At 51.0% G+C, this 21219-nt stretch overlaps 1 protein-coding gene across 6 annotated transcripts in view; it reads left to right on the top strand.

Annotated features, from left to right (window-relative positions):
• The window catches only part of Pnpla6 (patatin like phospholipase domain containing 6), a 30128-nt gene extending 10889 nt beyond the window's left edge, over positions 1-19239 (top strand). For 4 of the 6 annotated variants that reach the window (XM_059248888.1, XM_059248889.1, XM_059248886.1 and 1 more), the window contains 19 exons: positions 6280-6485; positions 6751-6882; positions 6968-7091; positions 7338-7451; positions 7634-7709; positions 9672-9812; positions 10016-10079; positions 10627-10795; positions 10986-11168; positions 11705-11823; positions 12020-12176; positions 12493-12609; positions 12696-12765; positions 13212-13328; positions 16575-16876; positions 17559-17675; positions 17883-17979; positions 18097-18206; positions 18932-19239. In XM_059248888.1, the coding sequence (XP_059104871.1) occupies positions 6280-6485; positions 6751-6882; positions 6968-7091; positions 7338-7451; positions 7634-7709; positions 9672-9812; positions 10016-10079; positions 10627-10795; positions 10986-11168; positions 11705-11823; positions 12020-12176; positions 12493-12609; positions 12696-12765; positions 13212-13328; positions 16575-16876; positions 17559-17675; positions 17883-17979; positions 18097-18206; positions 18932-19006 (2490 nt within the window). In that variant the 3' untranslated portion in view covers positions 19007-19239. Of the gene's footprint in view, positions 1-6279; positions 6486-6750; positions 6883-6967; positions 7092-7337; positions 7452-7633; positions 7710-9671; positions 9813-10015; positions 10080-10626; positions 10796-10985; positions 11169-11704; positions 11824-12019; positions 12177-12492; positions 12610-12695; positions 12766-13009; positions 13127-13211; positions 13329-16574; positions 16877-17558; positions 17676-17882; positions 17980-18096; positions 18207-18931 lie in introns of all 6 variants that reach the window. The other 2 variants (XM_059248890.1, XM_059248887.1) reach the window with 1 other exon arrangement.
• The last annotated feature ends 1980 nt before the right edge of the window (positions 19240-21219 follow it).

Raw genomic sequence — 21219 nt, forward strand, 5'->3', positions numbered from 1 at the left:
TGTCAACCCTGTGTGGCCCCAGGGTTGAGGAAGCACAGTCACACAGGCCCCTGCAGGCCTTGCTGATCAGGAAGATGGTTGAGTCGGACCCAGCCCTGGGCTGCAGAAAGGCCTGACTGTTCTGTAGCCCCTGCAGGAGGCTTTGCTCTCTTTGTTTTCTTGGCTTTGTTGGGAATGGCTATGGTGCTCTGCCTATCTCTAACGTTTCATACCAATGCTTTTTAGAAAAGGATTTATTTATTTTATTTTTTTGAGACAGGGTTTCTCTGTATAGCCCTGGCTGTCCTAGAACTCACTCTGTAGATCAGGCTGACCTCAAACTCAGAGATCCGACTGCCTCTGCCTCCCAAGTTCTGGGATTAAAAGTGTGTGCCACCACCACCTGGTTAGATTGATTTATTTTTATGTGTATGAATGTTTTGCCTGCACGTATGTATATACACCATGTGTGCGCAATGCCTGTGAAGGCCAGAAGAGGGCAACAGAGCCCCTGGACCTGGAGTAGAGATGGTTGTGAGCTGCCTAATGTGGGTATTGAGAACTGAACCCAGGTCTTCTGCAGGAGCAACCAGTGCTTTTAACCACTCACTTATTCTCTAGTCCTCAGTGCTTATTTAAAAAAATGTGTGTGTGTGTGTGTGTGTGTGTGTGTGTGTGTGTGTGTGATGGAAATGTAACCCACAGCCTTTGCCCATGCTAGGCCAGTGCTCTATTACTAAGCCACCCCTCCCCACTCCAGCATTTTAAAAATGGATATATTTATTTTAACTGGGTGTTAGTGGTACACACCTTCAGTTCCAGCACTCAGGAGGCAGAGGCAGGTGGATTTCTATGCGTGTAAGGCCAGCATGATCTACATAGTAAGACCCTGTGTGGCAGCGTGCAAGCAGACATGGTGATGGAGAAGGAGCTGAGAGTTCTACATCTTGATCCATAGGCAACAGGAAGTCAACTGTCTCACTAGGCATATCTTAAGCATAGGAAACCTCAAAGCCCACCCCTACAGTGACACACTTCCTTCAACAAGACCACACCGCTTAATAATGCCACTCCTTTTGGGGGGCATTTTCTTTAAACCACCACACCACACCCTGTGTCAAAAAAAATTTTTTTTTAATTTTTAAAATTACGTGTATTGGTGTTTGCATGTGAGTACAGGTGCCCGTGCAGTCCAGAGGCATCAGATCCCATGGATCTGGAGTTATGGGCAGTTGTGGTTGTACCTTGGTGCTGGGAAGCAAGTATGGGTCCCCTACAGTAGTAATATGCATTTTTAGCCACTGGGCCTTGCTAGTGCCCTCCCGAACTATCACATTTTTGATTGCTATGACTTGCGAAGTGTGTGTGTGCCCCCTAGACCAGGATACTAGAATCCCCAAGCAATGTAAGGGCTCATCCAGACTAAAGTATCAATGTGTCAGAAGCCTATTTCTGTAATACAGAGAAACTCTGCTGTACACAAGCATCTTTCCAAGTCTGCACCATCTCTAAGGCATAATCCGCATCTATAATGGACAATTTCAAATCCACAATGCTCCCAAATCTTAAACCTTGTGTCAACATGATATAAGTAAGGAAGTCCACACTTGACTTGGGACATATTTCAGTCAAACAAGCAGTAAAAATAGTGTATAAAATTATCATTAAGAGGTTGGAAGGATGGCTTAGTTGGTAAGGTATGTGCTTTGAAAGCACAAGGAGATGAGTTCGATCCCCAGAACCCACATTCCCACATTAAAATGCAGGGTGTGGTGTAGCGTTATTTGCCTGTAATCCCAGCACTGGGGAGGTAGAGGCAGGAGGATTGGGAGAGGTCAAGGTTCTCCTCAACTACATAGCAAGTTTAAGGCCCACTTAGGTTATATAAGACCGTGTCTTGAAAAGACTAAACTAGCCGGGCGCTGGTGGCACACCCCTTTAATCCCAGCACTGGGGAGGGAGAGCCAGGCAGATCTCTGTGAGTTCGAGGCCAGCCTGGGCTACAGAGTGAGTTCCAGGACAGGCTCCAAAGCTACACAGAGAAACCCTGTCCTGAAAAACCAACTGAAAAAAAAAAAACAAAAAACAAAAAAACCTAAACTAAAAAGAATTAGCTTTAGGTTATGCATATAAGATGTATATGAGACAAAAATGATACCTGTTTAGACCTGTATCCTGTCACCAAGATACCTCATTTTACTTCTGCAAATATTCCAAAATCCAGGAGGGAGGATTCCAGAACACAAAACACTTCTGGTCCCAAGCACGTTGAATAAGGGATACTCAGCCCGTGTTATAACAAGGGACCTGGTTAAACAGGTTTTGAGAAATGCTGTTTTATCCTTTCTTGGAAATTCTGAGTAGGTTCATTAGCATGCTCAAGGCCCTGAAGTCCTGCACTAAAATTTTCCTGATCTTGCCGTGTGGTGGTGGCGAACCCTTTAATCCAGCACTTGGAGGCAGAGGCAGGTGGATCTCTGTGAGGCCAGCCTGTCCCGTTTACAGAGAGAGTTCCAGGACAGCCGGGGCTACACAGAGAAACCCTGTTTGGAAAAAAAGTTCCTAATCTGGAACTGCCAATCATGGCAGCTCAGTTGGTGAAAGAACTTGCTGTACAAGCCCAAGGACCAGAGTTCAAATCCCCAGCACCCACTTGAAAAACCAGGGTATTGTTAGTTTGTAATCTCAGCCAAGGTGAGGCTAAGACAGGAGGAGACTTGGGGGGTTGCTAACCCCCCAGCCTAAGCTAAGCAAGCGCTGGGTCCCAAGGGTAAACTTGTCTCAAAAAAACAATTGAGCCAGGTTCAGGGGCACATGCAATTCTGGAGGTGGAAGAAGATAGATTTCTGGGCGTTTGAGATTGGCCTGGTCTACACAGTGAGTTCTAGGCCATCCAGGGATACACAATGAGACCCTGTCTCAAGCAAATCACAACAGAAAGAAGATAGACAGCGTCTGAGGAACAACACCCAGGCTGTCCCTCTGGCTTTCATATGACACATAACCTGTGTGAACACACACACACACACACACACACTCCCAATACAGTAACAAGCCATAGCGTGGTTTTAATAATTCCTGTATGTAATCCAAACACTGCCTGGAAATTGTCTCAGAAGGTTCTGGCACATATGCATGTGGGTCCCTTCACCTTGCCCCTCATCACTGTTGGTGCTGTGTCTCATCAGACAGGTTGGTGTGCTGGACAGAGAAAGATCTTCCTATCTCTAGGTGGTTTCAATTCCTCTTTTATAAAGGGGTGGGGCTAGGATCTGTCTGGCTGGTGAGGCTAACCACAAAAGAGAGAAACAGCCATACACTGAGCATTTGCCATGTCCGGCATCCTGTCCTGCTTGCTAGACAGGAGGCAAAAAAATATCTGTATGCTTTTGGTGAGTCAGCAGTTCTGATGGATGGCACTCAGAGGAGCATATAAATCCTTGCAAACTCAGAGGGCTCAGAGCTACAAAGGCCACATTCTTGGCACTACAGAGACTGGCCGATCAGGGCAGTGCCTCTAAGGATGTGAGCACCACCAGCAGAGCAGGAAGGGTGGGGCGATGAGTTAGGTTTAGGTGGAGGAAAGGTCAGTCTAGATAGAGAGCAAGTTGTGCAAAAGTCCTGGGGTGACGCTGCCTAGCTTGAACAGCCAGGAGTGTGTGTGTGTGTGTGTGTGTGTGTGTATGTGTGTGTGTGTGTGTGTGTGTTCATGAAATGATGCTCATGTGGAGGTCAGAGGACAGCTTGGGGGAGCCTGTTCTTTGCTTTCACCGTAAGAGACCTGGCATTGAACTCAGGTTGTCAGGCTTGGCAACAAGTACATTTGCCAGCTGAGCATCTTGCCTGTCCCCGTTTTTTCTTTTTTGAGGTCTCAAGTAGACCAGGCTAGCCTGGAATTCCCTGTAGTCCAGGGGTCCCTGAACTGGAGCCCTTCCCGCCTCTGCCTCCACACTGACCTTAGTACCACACTTGACTGAAGACCTGTCTGATCCCTGGCACTGGGGGAGGGGTGTGAAAAAAGAAAAATACTTTGAAATACCTCGAAATAGAAAGGAACATGCTCCATGGAGGACACAGAAGCAGTCGGGGGATCAAATGGAATAGTTACACCAGCACAAAGGGACCTATTGCTTTAAAGGTTTTTATTCTTTGCTTGTTTGTGGTGTATATGTGGGCATGCGTGCCACAAGCATACGTGCTGGTCAGAGGACAGCCTTTGGAAGTCAGTTCTCTCCTTCCACTATTTGGGGCCCAGGGATTGAATTTGGATGTCAAGCTTGGGAGCAAGTGCTTTTACTCTGAGTCAGTGCAAAAGCCCCAGAGAAGCTCTTTTCAAGGGGGATCCCACGATTGAATAGTAGTTCATAACTCATAGAGTTTGCCTATTTAAAGTGTATATTTTACTGAGTTTTTATACATTCACAGAGTTGTGGGATCAGTCTTAAGACATTTGATCACCTTGAAAAGATCTTAGCTACCAACCTCTCACCAGAGGCCTGGCAATCACTAATCTTTCTTTCTCCATAAATGTGTCTGCTTTATTTTTATGAGACAGGATCTCACATTGCCCAGGCTGGCCTTGAACTCCTTATCCTCCTTTCTCTACCTTTTAAGTGCTGGGATTACAGGCATCTGCCCCAGGCCTGGCTCTGTGTAGGTTTTTGCAGCCTCCTGCTGGGTTTCTTTTGAAAAGAATTCATGGGCCTTAATCTGGCCTAAGAGTTTGGTGATCCATTAGCAATGTCTGTTCTGGGTGCAGATTCTGGTGTAGATACATACATAGGATCATTCTATCTGCAGAATTCAACCAACAAGGACTGAAAGTGTACTTAGTGTGGCTGGAGAGATGGCTCAGAAGCATCTGCTGCTCTTCCAGAGGACACAGATTCAACACTCAGTACCCACACAACTCACAACTGCCTGTAATTTCAGATCCAGGGATCCATCGCCCTCTTCTGAACTCTGAAAGCACCAGGCAGGCACATGGTGTACATTTATACAGGCAAACAAACACTCATACACATACAACAAAAACATCATTAAAAAAAAAGGCTGGACGTGATGGCACACGCCTTTAATCTCAGCACTCTGGGGGCAGAGGTAGGTGGATTTCTAGAGTTCAAGGCCAGCCAGGTCTACATAGCAGTTCCAGGCCAGGCAAGTAATAGTGAGACGCTGTCTAAAAAAGAAAAGAGAAGTAAAGTATAGGTAGGCCTAAGACTATGTGTCTGTATGGACAGGTACAACATTTCCCAAGCAATATAGTCTAGCAATATTTACATAGTATTAGAGTATAAATAGTTGCCTAGAAATAGTTTAAAGTCTACAGGAGAGTGTATAGTGTGTACAGGTTCTATGCAAATACGACACCATTTTGTCCAGGTGAATTAAGCATCATGAATTTTGGTATCTACAAGGTGTCCCTGGGAACAATTATGCTGGACACCAAAAAAAGACCAATTGTTCATATCCAGTCTTTCCATCCCTACTTTTGCATTCTATGAGAGTGAGGATTACTGATGTGCACCAGGCATCTGTGTGTCCGGTGCTGGGGACTGAACTCTAGGCTTCATCTGGGCAAGCACTCTGCTTCAGTGAGCTACATTTTAAATTATAACGGGTTTTCACGTATCCCAGGCTGCCGCAGAACTGGGTTTGCAGCTGAGGATGACCTTAACCTCCACCTGAGGGCTGGGACTGGAGTCATGCATCTCCAGTTTATGTGGTGGTGGGAATTGAGTTTGGGGCTGTCACATGCTAAGCAAGTGCTCCACCAACTGTGCTACATCTTCATCCGTTGTGTTTGATTCCATCTTATTTCTGAGACAGGGCCTTACTGTGTATCTCTGGCTGGCTCCAAACTCAAGCTGTCTTGTTGCCTCAGCCTCACAAGAGCTAGAATTGTAGGTGAGAAACACCACACTGGGCTTGCTTGCTTTTTTCTCTTTTTCTTTTACTTGTGTTGTTGAGACAGGTTCTCAGATAGCCCAGGGTGGTCTCAGACTTGCTCTGTAGTCAAGGGTGACTTTGAACCCTCCTTCCTCCATATGCATTTCTGCCTCTGCTTCCAGAGTGCTGAGTGCTGGGATTATAGGTGTGCACCACCATGTCTGTGTATGTGGAGCTGGGGATGAAAGGCAGGGCTTCCTGTGCACTAGGCCAGTTCTTCGCCATGAGAGCCATATCCCCAGCTTTTCTTCTTAACCCTCCTTTAAGCCTTCCTGTGAGGTGCACTGACCTGAGTTTAGGGGAGAGGTGCTGTGGCTGGCTCATCTCATCGTCCAACCTCTGTCCTAACAGGACGTGAGCCTGCACTTCGTGCTCTGGGGCTGCCTGCACGTGTACCAACGCATGATTGACAAGGCTGAGGAAGTGTGCCTGTTTGTGGCACAGCCAGGAGAGCTGGTGGGCCAGCTGGCCGTGCTTACCGGAGAACCTCTCATCTTCACACTACGTGCCCAGAGAGACTGTACTTTCCTGCGGATCTCCAAATCCGACTTCTACGAGTAAGGCTGAGATTGGGGTGGGCGTGGCACCTGGATGAGCACCGTCCAGTTATTTTTTTTCCAAGGCAGGGAGAGACCAAGACCTCATCCCTCAACCCCATTTCTAGAAGGGCAGGAAGGAGCCCCCAGATAGGGCCTCCCAACACCTTCTAAGGCAGTTTCGGGTCCTTCCTGTCTCACTCCCTAGCCGACACCCATTTTCTTCTTTCCTTTTAACATGTCCCGAGAAGGCCTGGTCCCACACGTCCCTTCTTCTTGCTTGCAGGATCATGCGTGCACAGCCCAGTGTGGTGCTGAGTGCAGCGCACACGGTGGCCGCGAGGATGTCGCCGTTCGTGCGCCAGATGGACTTTGCCATCGACTGGACCGCTGTGGAGGCCGGCCGCGCGCTCTACAGGTACCACACTGATCCTACCCCTCGATCCTATCCTGCTCAGACTCTCCCTACAATTTTACCTGACTCCACTCTTCATCGGCCCCAGGCAGGGCGACCGTTCAGACTGCACCTACATTGTACTAAATGGGCGTCTCCGCAGCGTCATCCAACGGGGCAGTGGCAAGAAGGAGCTAGTGGGGGAGTATGGCCGCGGGGATCTCATTGGTGTGGTAAGGGCAGCTCCCTTCTCTCTCCAAGCATAACCAGCCCTTCACCTATATGCGCATCATCCGGGTAATCTGATGGAAGTGGAGAATGCATCCCCAACTTCATTCCCGACCCAGGCCACTTCCCTGGCTCGTTCTTGAGAGTCACAAGCAATCAGTCCCTGTGGGTGAGGAGTCTGGACTCCACCCTCAATACGTCTCTTCAGGTCCCCATAATCACCTGAGGTGAATTCTTATTTTGTATCCCAGGTGGAGGCTCTAACCCGGCAGCCACGAGCCACCACTGTGCACGCTGTGCGAGACACAGAGCTGGCCAAGCTCCCAGAAGGCACCTTAGGCCACATCAAACGTCGGTACCCACAGGTGCATCTCCTGGTCGGGGAAGTAGACGGTAGGGGGCGGAGCCTCAGTGTGCCAGGCTGCCCTGGGCGGGGTGCAGCCCAAGTAACAGGATTTCTAGCCTACCAGATGAAGGAAGCAAAGGTGGGACCCTTCTGTCTCGCTAAACACAATTTTCCTCGCTCTCCCCCAACCCCCTGCCTCAGGTCGTGACCCGCCTTATTCATCTCCTGAGTCAAAAAATTCTAGGCAATCTGCAGCAGTTGCAAGGACCCTTTCCAGGTGAGTTTGCCAGCCCCGGGGGCATAGTGGAGGATTTAGACTGGTGTGCCCAGAGCATTCTATCAAACAGCATGATTGAAAACCGAATTTGACTGTAAATATTGCTGGGGGCGGGATTGAGACCGGAAGTTGTCCCAATGGGAGCTGCCCTTATCATATGTGCATCTAGTGTATGCTGGGAAATGTAGTCCTTGTTTCAGGCAGCTTGTTGATTGGTTTAAAGTATGCTAGTGGGCAGATTCTTTTTTTAAATAAGAGCAACACTTTTATTACACTTATTTATCGTGTGTGTGTGTGTGTGTGTGTGTGTGTGTGTGTCCGAACATGTGTGAAGGTCAGAGGAATCAGTTTTCTACCTCCCACCATATGGGTCCTGGGGCCATCAGGCTTCAAAGCAACACCGTTACTTGTTAGCCATCTCCTAGGTCCATGGGGGTGGAGTTTTCAGCAGGGAGGTTGGTTCCTAGTCTCAGTAGAATGCAACCTGAGCATCCTGGGAGAGACTCAAAATATAATAACAAGAGAGCGCGTGGCATATGGCACCAGGGGCACATTGGTAAATGGCTTCTGAAGTTGAATTGACTGGCTAGGAAGTGTGGTTCTAGCTACTGGAGTGTGGTTTCTTTGAGCTAGAATAATCACAGTGCAGTCTGTTTAAGCCATGCCACCAAATGGGCCTGAGCTTTACATTTTTGCTAATCTTTCCCCCACATAAACCTTGACATCCAGGGAATAAAGGTCAAGGGCATGTAGGCAGGAAAGACAAAATTTAAACAACACACACAAAGATCCCAGTGTCAGAAGCTGGTGAGTAGAGACAGACATGGAAACAAAGTTAGGTAATTACACAGGGCTGCAGGCAGAAAGTGGGAGAGAAGGAGGGGTGGAGGGGTTTCTGAGGACTGTGCGCTGAGCCTTGACAGTTGACCTGAAGCTAGATGTAGGGCCACACAAGGTTTGGTGGTTTGCGGGCTTTGTTTGTTTGTTTGAGACAGGGTCTCATGTTGCCCAGGCTGGGCTTGAACTCATTATACAGCCAAGGATGACCTTGAATTGATGATGCTCTTGCCTCCACCTTCTGAGTGCTAGCTCACAAGCATATGCTACCACATCAGGTTTATGTGATGTTGTGGCTGGAACTCAGAGTGTTGGGCAGCTAAGCCAAGCACTCCACCAACTGACCTATAGCCCTAGTCCAGGGTTGGTGCTTTTGAACCACCGCAAGGAATAACTTGAGGGGGAGAGATGGGGTCGGGAGCAAAGGGCCTTGGAAGGTGTTTGAGTTCATGAAGTTTGTCATATGGGAGAGAAGAACCAGGAGGTAAGGTAGGAAGTGAGGCCTGGGCAGGAGAGAGGAGTGACATCTCCGTCTGGATGAGTCAAAAGCATATGCTTGTCTAGCTTGATGTTGGGACACCGTAGCTGAAGTCAGAATGGAGTGAATCTGAATGGTTCTAACAATGCATAATGGGTGGCTGGGTCTATAGCACATGTCTGTTATCCTAGCACTTGGGGGTTGGGTGCAGGAGGCAGGATTTCTAGGTCACCCTCAGCTGCATGAGACCCTGTCTCAGAAAAGAACAGCAACAACAAAATTGCATGACGGCTCTCACTGAGATTAAGGCCAAAAGTGAAGGGTACTGGCCACGTCTCAACAAGAAACACCCAAGGGTAGAATTGTATGTCGGGTACTACAGCCATGGCCTCAGCATAGAATACCATAATAATAGCTCAGAGCAGTGAGGGGCTGGGGGACAGAGAGCAGCGAGAGAGGAGAAGGTGGAGGATGAAGAGGAAGGAGAGGAGGTATGGAGGGGAAGGTGGGGGAAGAAGAGGTGGAAGGGGAGATGGAAAGGGAGATAAGGTAGTAGGGATAGAAGCGGAGGTGGTGGGGGAGAAAGAAGTCATCCACTTCTCCAAACACAGAGTTGCCCTGCCATTCTGCTCTTGGTGTTTCAACAGGCTCTGGGCTCAGTGTCCCACAACACTCAGAACTGACCAACCCAGCCAGCAACCTGTCCACTGTAGCCATCCTCCCTGTGTGTGCTGAGGTGCCCATGATGGCCTTCACTCTGGAACTGCAGCATGCTCTGCAAGCTATTGGTGAGTGGGAAGTCTGTCCAGTGAACCACGTGTACATGCACCAGTCATCCCTAATAAGTGGCTATACCCTGGTTGGTGAGGGGCTGGCGGGTAGGATGGAAAAAGATCCTAAGCCACAGCAATGGGTGAAAAGTATCAGTTCTAGGAGAGGCCTCCCAAATGTTGAACTAGGTTCCTGATTTCCATTCCTCAACTACCACTAGGTCCCACGCTCCTCCTTAACAGCGACATCATCCGGGCACGGCTGGGGGCTTCAGCACTGGATAGGTCTGTGGGGACTAGGGAGGGACGTGGAAGGGTGGGAGGCACATGGTGGAAATTCTTTCAGATTGGGTTGGAATACTAGGCTTCTGAACAAAGTGTCCCATCCGTGGGATCAGTAGGGAGACAATGTGGTCAAATCTCTCTTCCTAGCAGGGTTGTCAAACTAGAAACCCAGGGGCCATATGCAGCTCCCATTGCTATGAGTGTGGCTCAAAACATACTTATGAGTGTTTATTATTATTATTATTATTATTATTATTATTATTATTATTATTTGTAATTTGATTACATGGTTCTTAGTGTTTTTGTAGATGATGTCACATAGCAAAGTAATGCAAAACAAATCTGTAAAAATAGACATATGTATGCCCTTGCAACACCCGAGTCCCCATTTCAACATCCTCCCATCCCCTCTTTGGCATGAATTTTAATTGCCAGGACCTTGGATTATCTAACTCTTCCCAGCAGTAAGATTACACTATCTGTATATTGGGAGAGGTTGTGGGACCCCAGGCCAGCTCCAAGATGACACTCACTCATCTCATCCCAGCATTCAAGAATTCCGGCTGTCAGGGTGGCTGGCCCAGCAGGAAGATGCCCATCGCATTGTGCTCTACCAAACTGACACATCGCTGACTCCCTGGACCGTGCGTTGCCTGCGCCAGGCTGACTGCATCCTCATTGTGGGCCTGGGTGACCAGGAACCCACCGTTGGTCAGGTCTGGAAACCATGTACAGTAATACGCACCCCTTCCCACCCTCCCCTCAGGATCCCGTCCATCCCTTGCCCTTCTGCACCTGTGTAAGTCCATGTGCACTCTCACAGTGTTGTTCTGTGACGGGACTGAGTTTGGCCAGGTGAGGGCAGAGAAGGTCTCAGTGACCCCCACCTGTCTCTGTCTTCCACAGCTGGAGCAGATGCTGGAGAACACTGCCGTGCGTGCCTTGAAGCAGTTGGTCTTGCTGCACCGGGAGGAAGGCCCAGGCCCCACTCGCACAGTGGAGTGGCTCAACATGCGCAGCTGGTGCTCGGGCCACCTGCACCTGCGCTGCCCGCGCCGCCTCTTTTCACGCCGCAGCCCAGCTAAACTGGTGAGGGGCGGGGCTTGGGTGTGGCGCCATCAGAGCCTCAGGAGGTACACCTTCTTTTTGCAGGTGTAGTTTGGGGGCTGCTTCCATTCCAGCGGGGCTAGGGCTTGAGGGTGACTGCTCTTCTGTCTGGGGTTGAGGTTTGGGCGTGGCTTGGAGAAGGGCCCTTCGTGGCACGCCCCCTGCTGCTCCGGACTGGGGACACAGCCCTTCACCTGTGGGTGTAGCTTGATGTTGTGCCCTCATCTGCCTATGGGTGAAGTTTGGGGCCAAGTCTCATCTGCCTAAGGTTGAAATATAGGGATACAGCCTGCTCCACAGCAGGCCAGGGCTCTGGCAAGGCCAGGGCTTGGGCAGAGCCTTGAGAGGGCCCCTAGGAGGCACACTCTCTTCTGTCTAGAAGCAGGACTTAGGGAGCTGAGACAGAGTCTGGACCAGGGCAGGATGGGTAGCAAAGATCAGCATGTGGCTGAGTGGTGCCCTGGACCTGATCCCTATTACCAGAGTCTAATGCATCTCTGTTCTCTCTTGGATCCCAGCACGAGCTGTATGAGAAGGTTTTCTCCAGGCGTGCAGATCGGCACAGCGACTTCTCCCGCTTAGCACGGGTGCTCACTGGAAACACTATTGCCCTGGTGCTAGGTGGGGGCGGAGCCAGGTGAGGGGCAGGGGTGTATTCAAAGATACAGCTTCCTTACTGGGGAGTCCTAAGGGGCAGGGCCAGGGTGACCAATGGGTGGAGCTTATTACTTTGGAAACCACAGTTTCCTTTGCCAGGAGAAGTAGGAGCAGAATTCATGGGGGCAGGTCCTAGCAGGTCCCCAGTTTGTCACTGGGTCCCCTCTATTCTGCAGAGGCTGCTCACATATTGGGGTGCTGAAGGCATTGGAGGAGGCAGGGGTACCAGTCGACCTTGTGGGTGGCACCTCTATCGGCTCCTTTATCGGGGCCCTGTACGCGGAGGAACGCAGCGCCAGCCGTACTAAACAACGAGCCCGGGAATGGGCCAAGGTGTGTTTCATGGGTGTAAGGCGATGGGGTTGCAGCGCCCCAGAAGTGCAGGGAGACCTGTGATGATGTCATAGCCTGATCCGGTGGTGTGGGCAGGGTTCCATGCTCTGGAGATTGTGCCTAGATCCTTACAGTAGTATCACTGGGAACTCAAGTGACCCTTCTGTGACTTCTTAGCCAATGACTCTAATTCCCAAACTCCAGCTAGAGCAATCATGGTACCGAGTGACACTCACAATCCCTGTGTGTGCCTGGCTGTTCCAGAGCAACGATCTCTGTGATTCTGAGCCACTCATTTTGACCATTTGATCCATAGAGCATGACTTCTGTACTGGAGCCTGTATTGGACCTTACATATCCCGTTACCTCCATGTTCACTGGCTCGGCCTTTAACCGAAGTATCCACCGTGTCTTCCAGGATAAGCAGATTGAGGTTTGTCCATCCCCCACACCTGGCCCTGCCTGTCTCTTCCCATGGGTTTTCTACCCCCTTCTACCTCATTTTTTGCCCCTTCCTAGGACCTGTGGCTGCCTTACTTCAATGTGACCACAGACATTACTGCCTCGGCCATGCGTGTCCACAAAGATGGTGGGTGCCATCCTGCCTGGCCCTGCTACAACCATGCTGGCCAGCCGTGTGGGGGTGGGCTGTAGGGGAGGGGCAGCTGAGCGTCTGGGACGTTGTTAACACAAGTGACCGTCCACCTGGGCCCGTCCACCGACCACTAACCATCACCCACTAATGTCCCGAAGGCCCCAGGTATGTCCATTTTCCGGGGTGGGGAGCTGGGAGGCTTGTCGGGCACCTCACCCCCTCCCGCCATCCCCCACAGGCTGCGTGTGGCGTTACGTCCGGGCCAGTGCCTCCTACTGTCCCTACCTGCCCCCGCTCTGCGACCCCAAGGACGGGCACCTGCTGGTGGACGGGTGTTACGTTAACAACGTTCCAGGTCAGCGAGCCCAAGGGCTGGCCGGGCCTCCAAGTGTGTCTGAGCGTGTCTGTGCGTGTCTGTGTCTGTGTATCCCACCGGGCAGGCTCCCTGTGGCGGTATGTGCGTGCCAGCATGACGCTCTCAGGCTACCTGCCCCCGCTGTGCGACCCGAAGGATGGGCACCTGCTCATGGACGGTGGCTACATCAACAACCTGCCAGGCAAGTGGCTGCCCACTCACTTCTGCGTGGACATTTATCATCGGGCACGTGCCCACGCTGACTCCTGCACGTGCAGACTTGGAGGGGCTAGTGCATGTGGATGGACAAGCCCAGGACACACACAGCTTGTGCAGGGATATAGAATGACCCACAAGCATGCATCTACTCATGCACACAGACAGTCATGTGAGTGTATGTGGACAGTAACGTGACACACGAGCATGCATCTACTCATGCACACAGACAGTCGTGTGAGTGTATGTGGACAGTAACGTGAACATTTGAAAAGCACACACATCAGGCATGGTAGCACCCACCGTGATCCCAGAACTTGGAAGGTGGAGGCAGGAGGATAAGAAGTTCAAGGCTACCCGGCAGTGGTCATGCACTCAGGAGGCAGGGGCAGGAGGATCTCTGCGAGTTCGAGGCCAGCCTGGTCTACAGAGTGAGTTCCAGGACAGCTAGGACTACACAGAGAAACCCTCACTCTCAAAAAGTGTACCCCCAGATTTGTAAGTCAGTTTCTCTCCCTCTCTCCCTCTCTCTTTCTTCTTCCCCTCCTACTCCCCCTCTCCCCCCTCTCTTCCTCTCCCCCTCCCTCTCCTTCTCCCTCTCCCTCTGTCTCTCTCCCCCTCTCCCTCTGTCTGTCTGTCTTTCTCCCTCTCTTTCTCTTCTCTCCCTCTCCCCCTCTCCCCTCTCTCCCTCCCCCTCCCCCTCTTCCCCCTCTCTCCCTTTCCCCCCTCCCTCTCCCCCTTTCTCCCTCCCTCTGTCTCTCTCTCTCCCCCTCTCCCCCTCTCCCTCTGTCTGTCTGTCTATCTGTCTCTCTCTCCCCCCCTCCCCCCTCTCCCTCCCCCTACCCCCCTCTCTCCCTCTATCTCTCTCTTTCCTCTGGTCTCACAGACCAGAAGACTGGCAGCAGTAGCACACGGTATGCATCTGGGCCTGTGCTTGACTTCATGAAGAAAGCATTTTTTATAACTACATATTATTTATTTTCATGTGTGTACATGTGGAGGTCAGAGGACAGCTCGTAGGAGTTAGTCTTTTCATTCCATCCTGTGGGTCTGGAGGTTGAGCTCTGGTCATCACGGTTTAGCAAGTGCCCCTTCCTGCGGAGCATCTCACTGGTCCTGCTTCTTCTTGTTGCCATAGTAGAACCTAAGCTGGCCTCCAGTTTACCACATAGCTGAGGATGATCAGTGTATAGTCTTCCTGCGTCCACTTCTCAAGTGCTGGGGTTATAGGCATGAGCCTGCCTGAAAATAGGTTTATTGGGATAGCCATGCCCCACGATCTACCTCTTATCTGCAGTTTCTGTCATAGTTTAACAGGGTGAAAACTCAGAGCAGAGCTGAAAGCATTTTCTCATGGTCCTTTGCAGAGTGGCCAATGCTGTGCCTGTGCTAGACATCTGAACACTGCTCAGCCCTCACACGGAACACGAGTTAACAATGGCCAGTGCTGTGCCTGTGCTAGACATCTGAACACTGCTCAGCCCTCACACGGAACACGAGTTAACAATGGCCAGTGCTGTGCCTGTGCTAGACATCTGAACACTGCACAGCCCTCACACGGAGTGAGTGTTAACAATGGCCAGTGCTGTGAGTGTGCTAGACATCTAAACACTGCCCAGCCCTCACACGGAGTGAGTGTTAACAATGGCCAGTGCTGTGAGTGTGCTAGACATCTGAACACTGCACAGCCCTCACACAGAGCATGAGTTAACAATGGCCAGTGCTGTGAGTGTGCTAGACATCTGAATACCGCACAGCCCTCACACGGAGCTCGTGTTAACAATGGCCAGTGCTGTGCCTGTGCTAGACATCTGAATACCGCACAGCCCTCACACGGAGCTCGTGTCAACAATGGCCAGTGCTGTGAGTGTGCTAGACATCTGAACACTGCACAGCCCTCACACGGAACACGTGTTAACAGACCTACAGGACACTAGCACACTTGGATGTGCAGATACATGTGGGCTGGGAAAATGGCTCTATTGATGGCACAAACGTAATAACCTGAGCTCCATCCCAGTACCCATATGAAAAAGATGGCGCAGTGGTGGGCACCCATAACCTCAGCACTGTGGGGTGAAAGCAGACAGGAGGCTTCCCCAGGGCTTGCTGGCCAGCCAGTCCAGTGGAGTGGATGAGCTCCATGTTCAGTGGGAGACCCTGACTCCATAAAGAAGGTACAGGGCTGGATAGATGGCTTAGCATTAAGAATGTGCACTGTTGCCGGGCGGTGGTGGCGCACGCCTTTAATCCCAGCACTCGGGAGGCAGAGCCAGGTGGATCTCTGTGAGTTCGAGGCCAGCCTGGGCTACCAAGTGAGTTCCAGGAAAGGCGCAAAGCTACACAGAGAAACCCTGTCTCAAAAAACAAAAAAAAAAAAAAAAAAAAAGAATGTGCACTGCTCCTGTGGAGGACCTGAGTTCCCTTCCCAGCACCTACATCTTCACCACTGCCTGTAACTCCATCTCCAGGGACATCCAATGCCTCTTCTGGCCTCTGGGGGCACTGTACACAAATGCCCATAAACACACTCCACACACAAATCTTTTTAAAATTTTTGTTTGTTTGTTTTTTGAGACAAGGTTTCTCTGTGTAGTCCTAGCTGACCTGGAACTTGCTCTGTAGACCAGGCAGTCCTTGAACTCACAGAGATCCACCTGCCTCTGCCTCGTGAGTGCTGGGATTAAAGGCGTGCGCCACCACTGCTGGGACTAATCTTTTTTATTTTTAAGGTGGCAAGTGATAGAGGAAGTATTGACCTCCAGCCTGCACACAGCACACACAGATGGACATTTGCTGATATGCTTTCAGACAGGCCTAGCGAGAAATACAGGCAACAGGCAGACATACTCCTTCCCACAAGAGGGATGTGAACAGACACAGGCATGTGCAGGTGACATGCATGCCCAGAAACATAAACTTAAGGATAGCCACACAAAGTTGAATAGACAGTCGGGTATTCCTTGGGCTGGGATTGGCTACAAGACTGCCTCTGGAGTCCACAGACATGCAGATAGACAGCCACAGACATAACTGCCATTCACACTGGACCATCTTCCCTTGGCTTCATTTGCATCAATTTCCATGTCATTTGCATGACACCATGATGTTTGCATGTACCCTCCCACTTCCCTGCCCCAGTATTGTATTGTGGTATCTGTGGGACTGGGTTGGGCATCCCTGCCCTGCTGGGCCCCTGTTGGGAGGGGCTGCTGACCTCTTGGCTCCACAGCGGACATCGCCCGCAGCATGGGGGCCAAAACAGTCATTGCCATCGACGTGGGAAGCCAGGACGAGACAGATCTCAGCACCTACGGGGACAGCCTGTCTGGCTGGTGGTTGCTGTGGAAACGGCTAAACCCCTGGGCAGACAAGGTGAAGGTTCCAGACATGGCTGAGATCCAGTCCCGCCTGGCGTACGTGTCCTGTGTGCGGCAGCTGGAAGTTGTCAAGTCTAGCTCCTATTGTGAGTACCTGCGCCCATCCATCGACTGCTTCAAGACCATGGACTTTGGAAAGTTCGACCAGATCTATGTGAGTGGGGGCTGCAGGAGGTAGACGGTGATTGAACAGTAATGTCTGCGGGAGATGCGATGTAGATATAGCTGTGTGTAGTCTATGTTTGTGCTAAATTTGTTAGGTGCCAGCTGCGCTGCCTGAAGCGCTGGGTAGTGGTTTCTAATGAGTGGAGAATGAACGCGCTGATCAGTTAGTAATGTCTGCCCTAGGTCTGGAGAGGGGTGTCGCCGTATGTTATGCGCCACTGACCCTGCAAAACATGTCATAGTCCACATCAACTGAAACAGGAGTTGTTGCCCACGTCAAAACATCTGATATCCTTCTGTGATCTCTGGAAGGATGTACCATAATAGACTAATGTCTACTGTGGACATGGGACATGACAGTATTCACAAATATACTGCATATTTGCAGACCTTGAAAATAGTTTTGCACGTTACCATCCTGTGTCAGTTGGTACTTGAAGTACTGCATGGTGGGGCTGAGTGGGAAAGACTGTGAAGAGATTGATTGGTAATGTCTGACAGGGACACCAACTGGAAATCTGGGCAGGTATGCTACATATCACTCTGAAATAGATTTAATCCAGATGCCTGCTCTCCCAGAAGTCAAGCACTTAATGGGGATATTGAAGGAAGCTGTGTGGAGATGTAGGGAGTGGTGTCAGGCATAGTCCCAGCCTCTTTGTTTCTTACAGGATGTGGGTTACCAATATGGGAAGGCTGTGTTTGGAGGCTGGACCCGAGGTGAAGTCATTGAGAAAATGCTCACAGACCGGCGGTCTACAGACCTTAATGAGAGTCGCCGTGCAGATGTAAGCTTGCCATGCTTTTGCTGAGGCCAGTCCTATTCAGAGATTCCAGAACCCTATTTCTATTCTGGAAACCTCAGATGATCCAGTACATCCCTGGGTTTTACTGAAGCCACTCCGATCTCAGACACCACCTCAGGGTCCCTTCTGAGCTCTTAAGACCTTTCAGACCACCCCCACTTCCAAAGCCTCACCCTCTGCACCCCACAGATACTCGCCTTCCCAAGCTCTGGCTTCACCGACTTGGCTGAGATCGTGTCCCGGATTGAGCCGCCAACAAGCTACGTCTCTGACGGCTGTGCTGATGGTGAGAGGCTGAGGGGAACCCCCGAGAGTTGGGGGTGCTGGGCCTGGAGATGGGGGCATGCATGGCTGGAAATCGCAGTCCGGAGTCGGTGTCTCCTCACCTGTGCTTCCCTCCCAGGGGAGGAATCGGATTGCCTGACCGAGTACGAGGAGGACGCAGGACCTGACTGCTCAAGGGATGAAGGGGGCTCCCCCGAGGGCGCCAGCCCGAGCACTGCCTCAGAGGTGGTAAGAATGGACGGCCCGAGGTCCCCTGATGTCCCCGGGAGATCACGTGTGCCACTGATTGAAGTCTTGGGGGTGGTATTGGGTGACATGGGAGCACAAGTTTGAAGATGTGGGGGTTCATGTTTTGGGACTGACACACTAAACCCACATTGGTTTCATGTCTGTTGCTATGACGAAATAATTTTCCAAGGAACTTAGGGGAGAAAGGGTTCATTTATCTCACAATTCAAGGTTACATTCAGTCTTCGCAAGGGAGACAAGGAGGCAGGAGCCTGAGAGAACTGCTGACATTAGGTCTGCAATGTGTGCATGCCTGCACTCAGCTCACTTTCCCCACTCTACAGCCTTGAGTAGGAAATGGTGCCACCCACAGTAGGCAGGTCTTTCCAGGACAATTAATAACTTAATAAAGACACCACCCACCACATGCTCCCAGCACAGCTTGATTTAGACACTCCCTTACTGAGACTCTCCATTCCCGGGGTATTCCAGATTGTGTCAAGTTGACAATTAAAATGAACCATCATAGTGTGTTAGTGTCCCTGGGCCCGGCAATGTGTTATATGCACAAACTGGTTGTTTCTAAGGTGGCATTTATGAAGCAAGGCCTGAGGTGACACTGATTTTGGGTGGTGAGGGTCGGGCAGTTCTCTTATGTAGATGCCACAAAGTAGGTGACAGTCACCCAGTCTGGGTAACGCACATACATTGCCTGTCCCCTACAGGAGGAGGAGAAGTCCATGCTCCGGCAACGACGCTTTCTGCCTCAGGAGACCCCCAGCTCAGTAGCAGATGCCTGAGGACCTTGACAGGGGACCCCTGTTCCTGGACCAGGTTGTGGGTGGGGCCGTGGGGGAGCTCACACTCTTATTCCTGCTGCTATACTGTGACACTCCCTGGGCCCTTCCCCCTTGGCTCCAAGGCCCACACACTGGACTGACATGCCCTCTTCCTGAGATGGGGGCAGAACTGCACTGATGACCTTTGACCAACGACGTTACCTAACCCCTAATAAACTCTCACCCCTTTGGAAGCAGCTGGGTGCTGTCTTGGTGTTTTGGGGGCCCCTCACCACACTGTCTGTGCAGAGCATTCAGGCCCGAGTCTGAAGGAGCCTGTGGCTTGTCCCACTGCGGTGAGAACTCGCATGTGGGTCCACTGCATGCTGGCTCCAGACAAGCTTGTCCCTCCTTGCCTGGCTTGTGGATGCTCCCAGGGTGTCTCAGGCACCCCTTACCCTCCCTATGAAATTGCACAGCCACTAAGAGGCAGCTCAGAAGGGCACAAAGGGCAGTGCTCTTGTGGATCTGAGCTGGACTCCTGGTGCCCACTCCAAGTGCCTCTCAACTGGCGGTACCTCCAGCTCCTGGAGACCTGGTGGCCTTTCCTGGCCTCCTGCTGTTGCTGCACTCTGTGTACATACTGCCCCTTATACACACTTTCACAAAGGGAAAAAAGGTTCCCATGGCCTACGCGCCTTGGTTAGTCCTACTATGTGCAGGGACTCTGTGTATATACTACAGTATATACTGCAAACTAAGCCCTAAAAGATAGATCACCACCTCTGCTCAAGACACGGGCCTATGCAGAGCTTTCTGGAAGTTTCCTTCTAGCCCAGCCTGGTGGTGAAGGCCTGTCATCCCAAGATACTCAGGAGGCCGATTCAGAAGCTCACAAGTTCAAGACCAGCCTGGACTTGAGAGGGAGTTCAGGGCCAGCCTAGGCAGCTGATTGAAACCTTATATTGAGATAAAAAGTAAAGAGCATGGGTCTACAGAGCAGTACAGAGCCTGCCTAGAACCCCCCCACCACACCCCCTGTGAGGGTTCGAGGGTATTGCTCTGTGATGAGCATATGCAGGGCCCCGAGTTCCATCCCCAGCAGTCAAAAAAAAAAATTTTTTTTTAAAATGTGACTCCTAAACACTGCTCCTACTGTGTGCTCAGAAACGGTTTCCCAAAACAAACCTGTCCCCCTGTACCCTGAGATTTGTCTCAGATTCTTGCTTACTGTTCCAACTTAGGCCATGGAACCAGACTTGCTTTGGGGGTGAGGTGGGTCCCCAACCTAACCTCTAACAGGCAGCCATGGAAAGTGACCGTAGATGTCTCGAGGTCTTAGTTGCCCCTGTGGCTGCCATAGTGAGATACCAGACCAGAAGCAACATGAGGGAGGGAGGGAGGGGGAATGAGAGTACGTGGAAGGATGGCGCCCGGCTGGTCACATTGTATCCACAGTCAAGAAGCAGGGAGCGGGCAGGAAATAGGGCTGAGATACAAACCCCTTCCACAATCTTGCTAAACAGCACCGCCAACTGGAGAGCACGTACCCAGACACGTAGCCGAGGGGGCCATTTCACACTGACGCCACAGTAGTTTCTGGGTGAGTAACTTGGCTGTGGCACAGGCCTCAGGAGGCATTACTTGTATGGGACTACAGCCTGGGCCTGGGTCCCGTGACACACCAGCCAAGGCCTTGCCACAGGCTGGACCAGGTGGGAGAGCTGGAAAGCCTGAGGATCTTCTTTAGGGCCTGGTGAAAGAGACCTTGGGAAATACACAGTGCATCAAATGAACCAGCGTGCGTGTGTGTGTGTGTGTGTGTGTGTGTGTGTGTGTGTGTCTGTCTGTCTGTCTGTCTGTCTGCGTATGTGTGCATAGCACTTGTGCACACGCAGAGGCCAGAGGAGGGCATGCAGTGTCCTACTTTATTACTCTGCCTTATTTCCTTGAGACAGGGTCTCTCATGGAACATGGAACTAGGCTGGTGGTCAGTAAGCCCCAGCAACTCTCCAGTCTCCACCTTCCACAGCCCTGGGGTTACAAGTGTTCCGTTGCCCAGCCCCCACTTCCTTCGGGTGGTTTCTGAGGATTTGAATTCAAGTCATATGCTAATACAGCAGTGCTCCTAACCTGCTGAGCCATCTCTCCAGCCCTAAAATGTACCATCTTAACCATTCCTTTAAAAACTTATTACACTTTTTATTTACTGTGGTGGAGGTGTGTGCAAACTA

Source organism: Peromyscus eremicus, chromosome 23 (genome assembly GCF_949786415.1).
Source record: "Peromyscus eremicus chromosome 23, PerEre_H2_v1, whole genome shotgun sequence".
Classification (NCBI taxonomy): Eukaryota; Metazoa; Chordata; class Mammalia; order Rodentia; family Cricetidae; genus Peromyscus; species Peromyscus eremicus.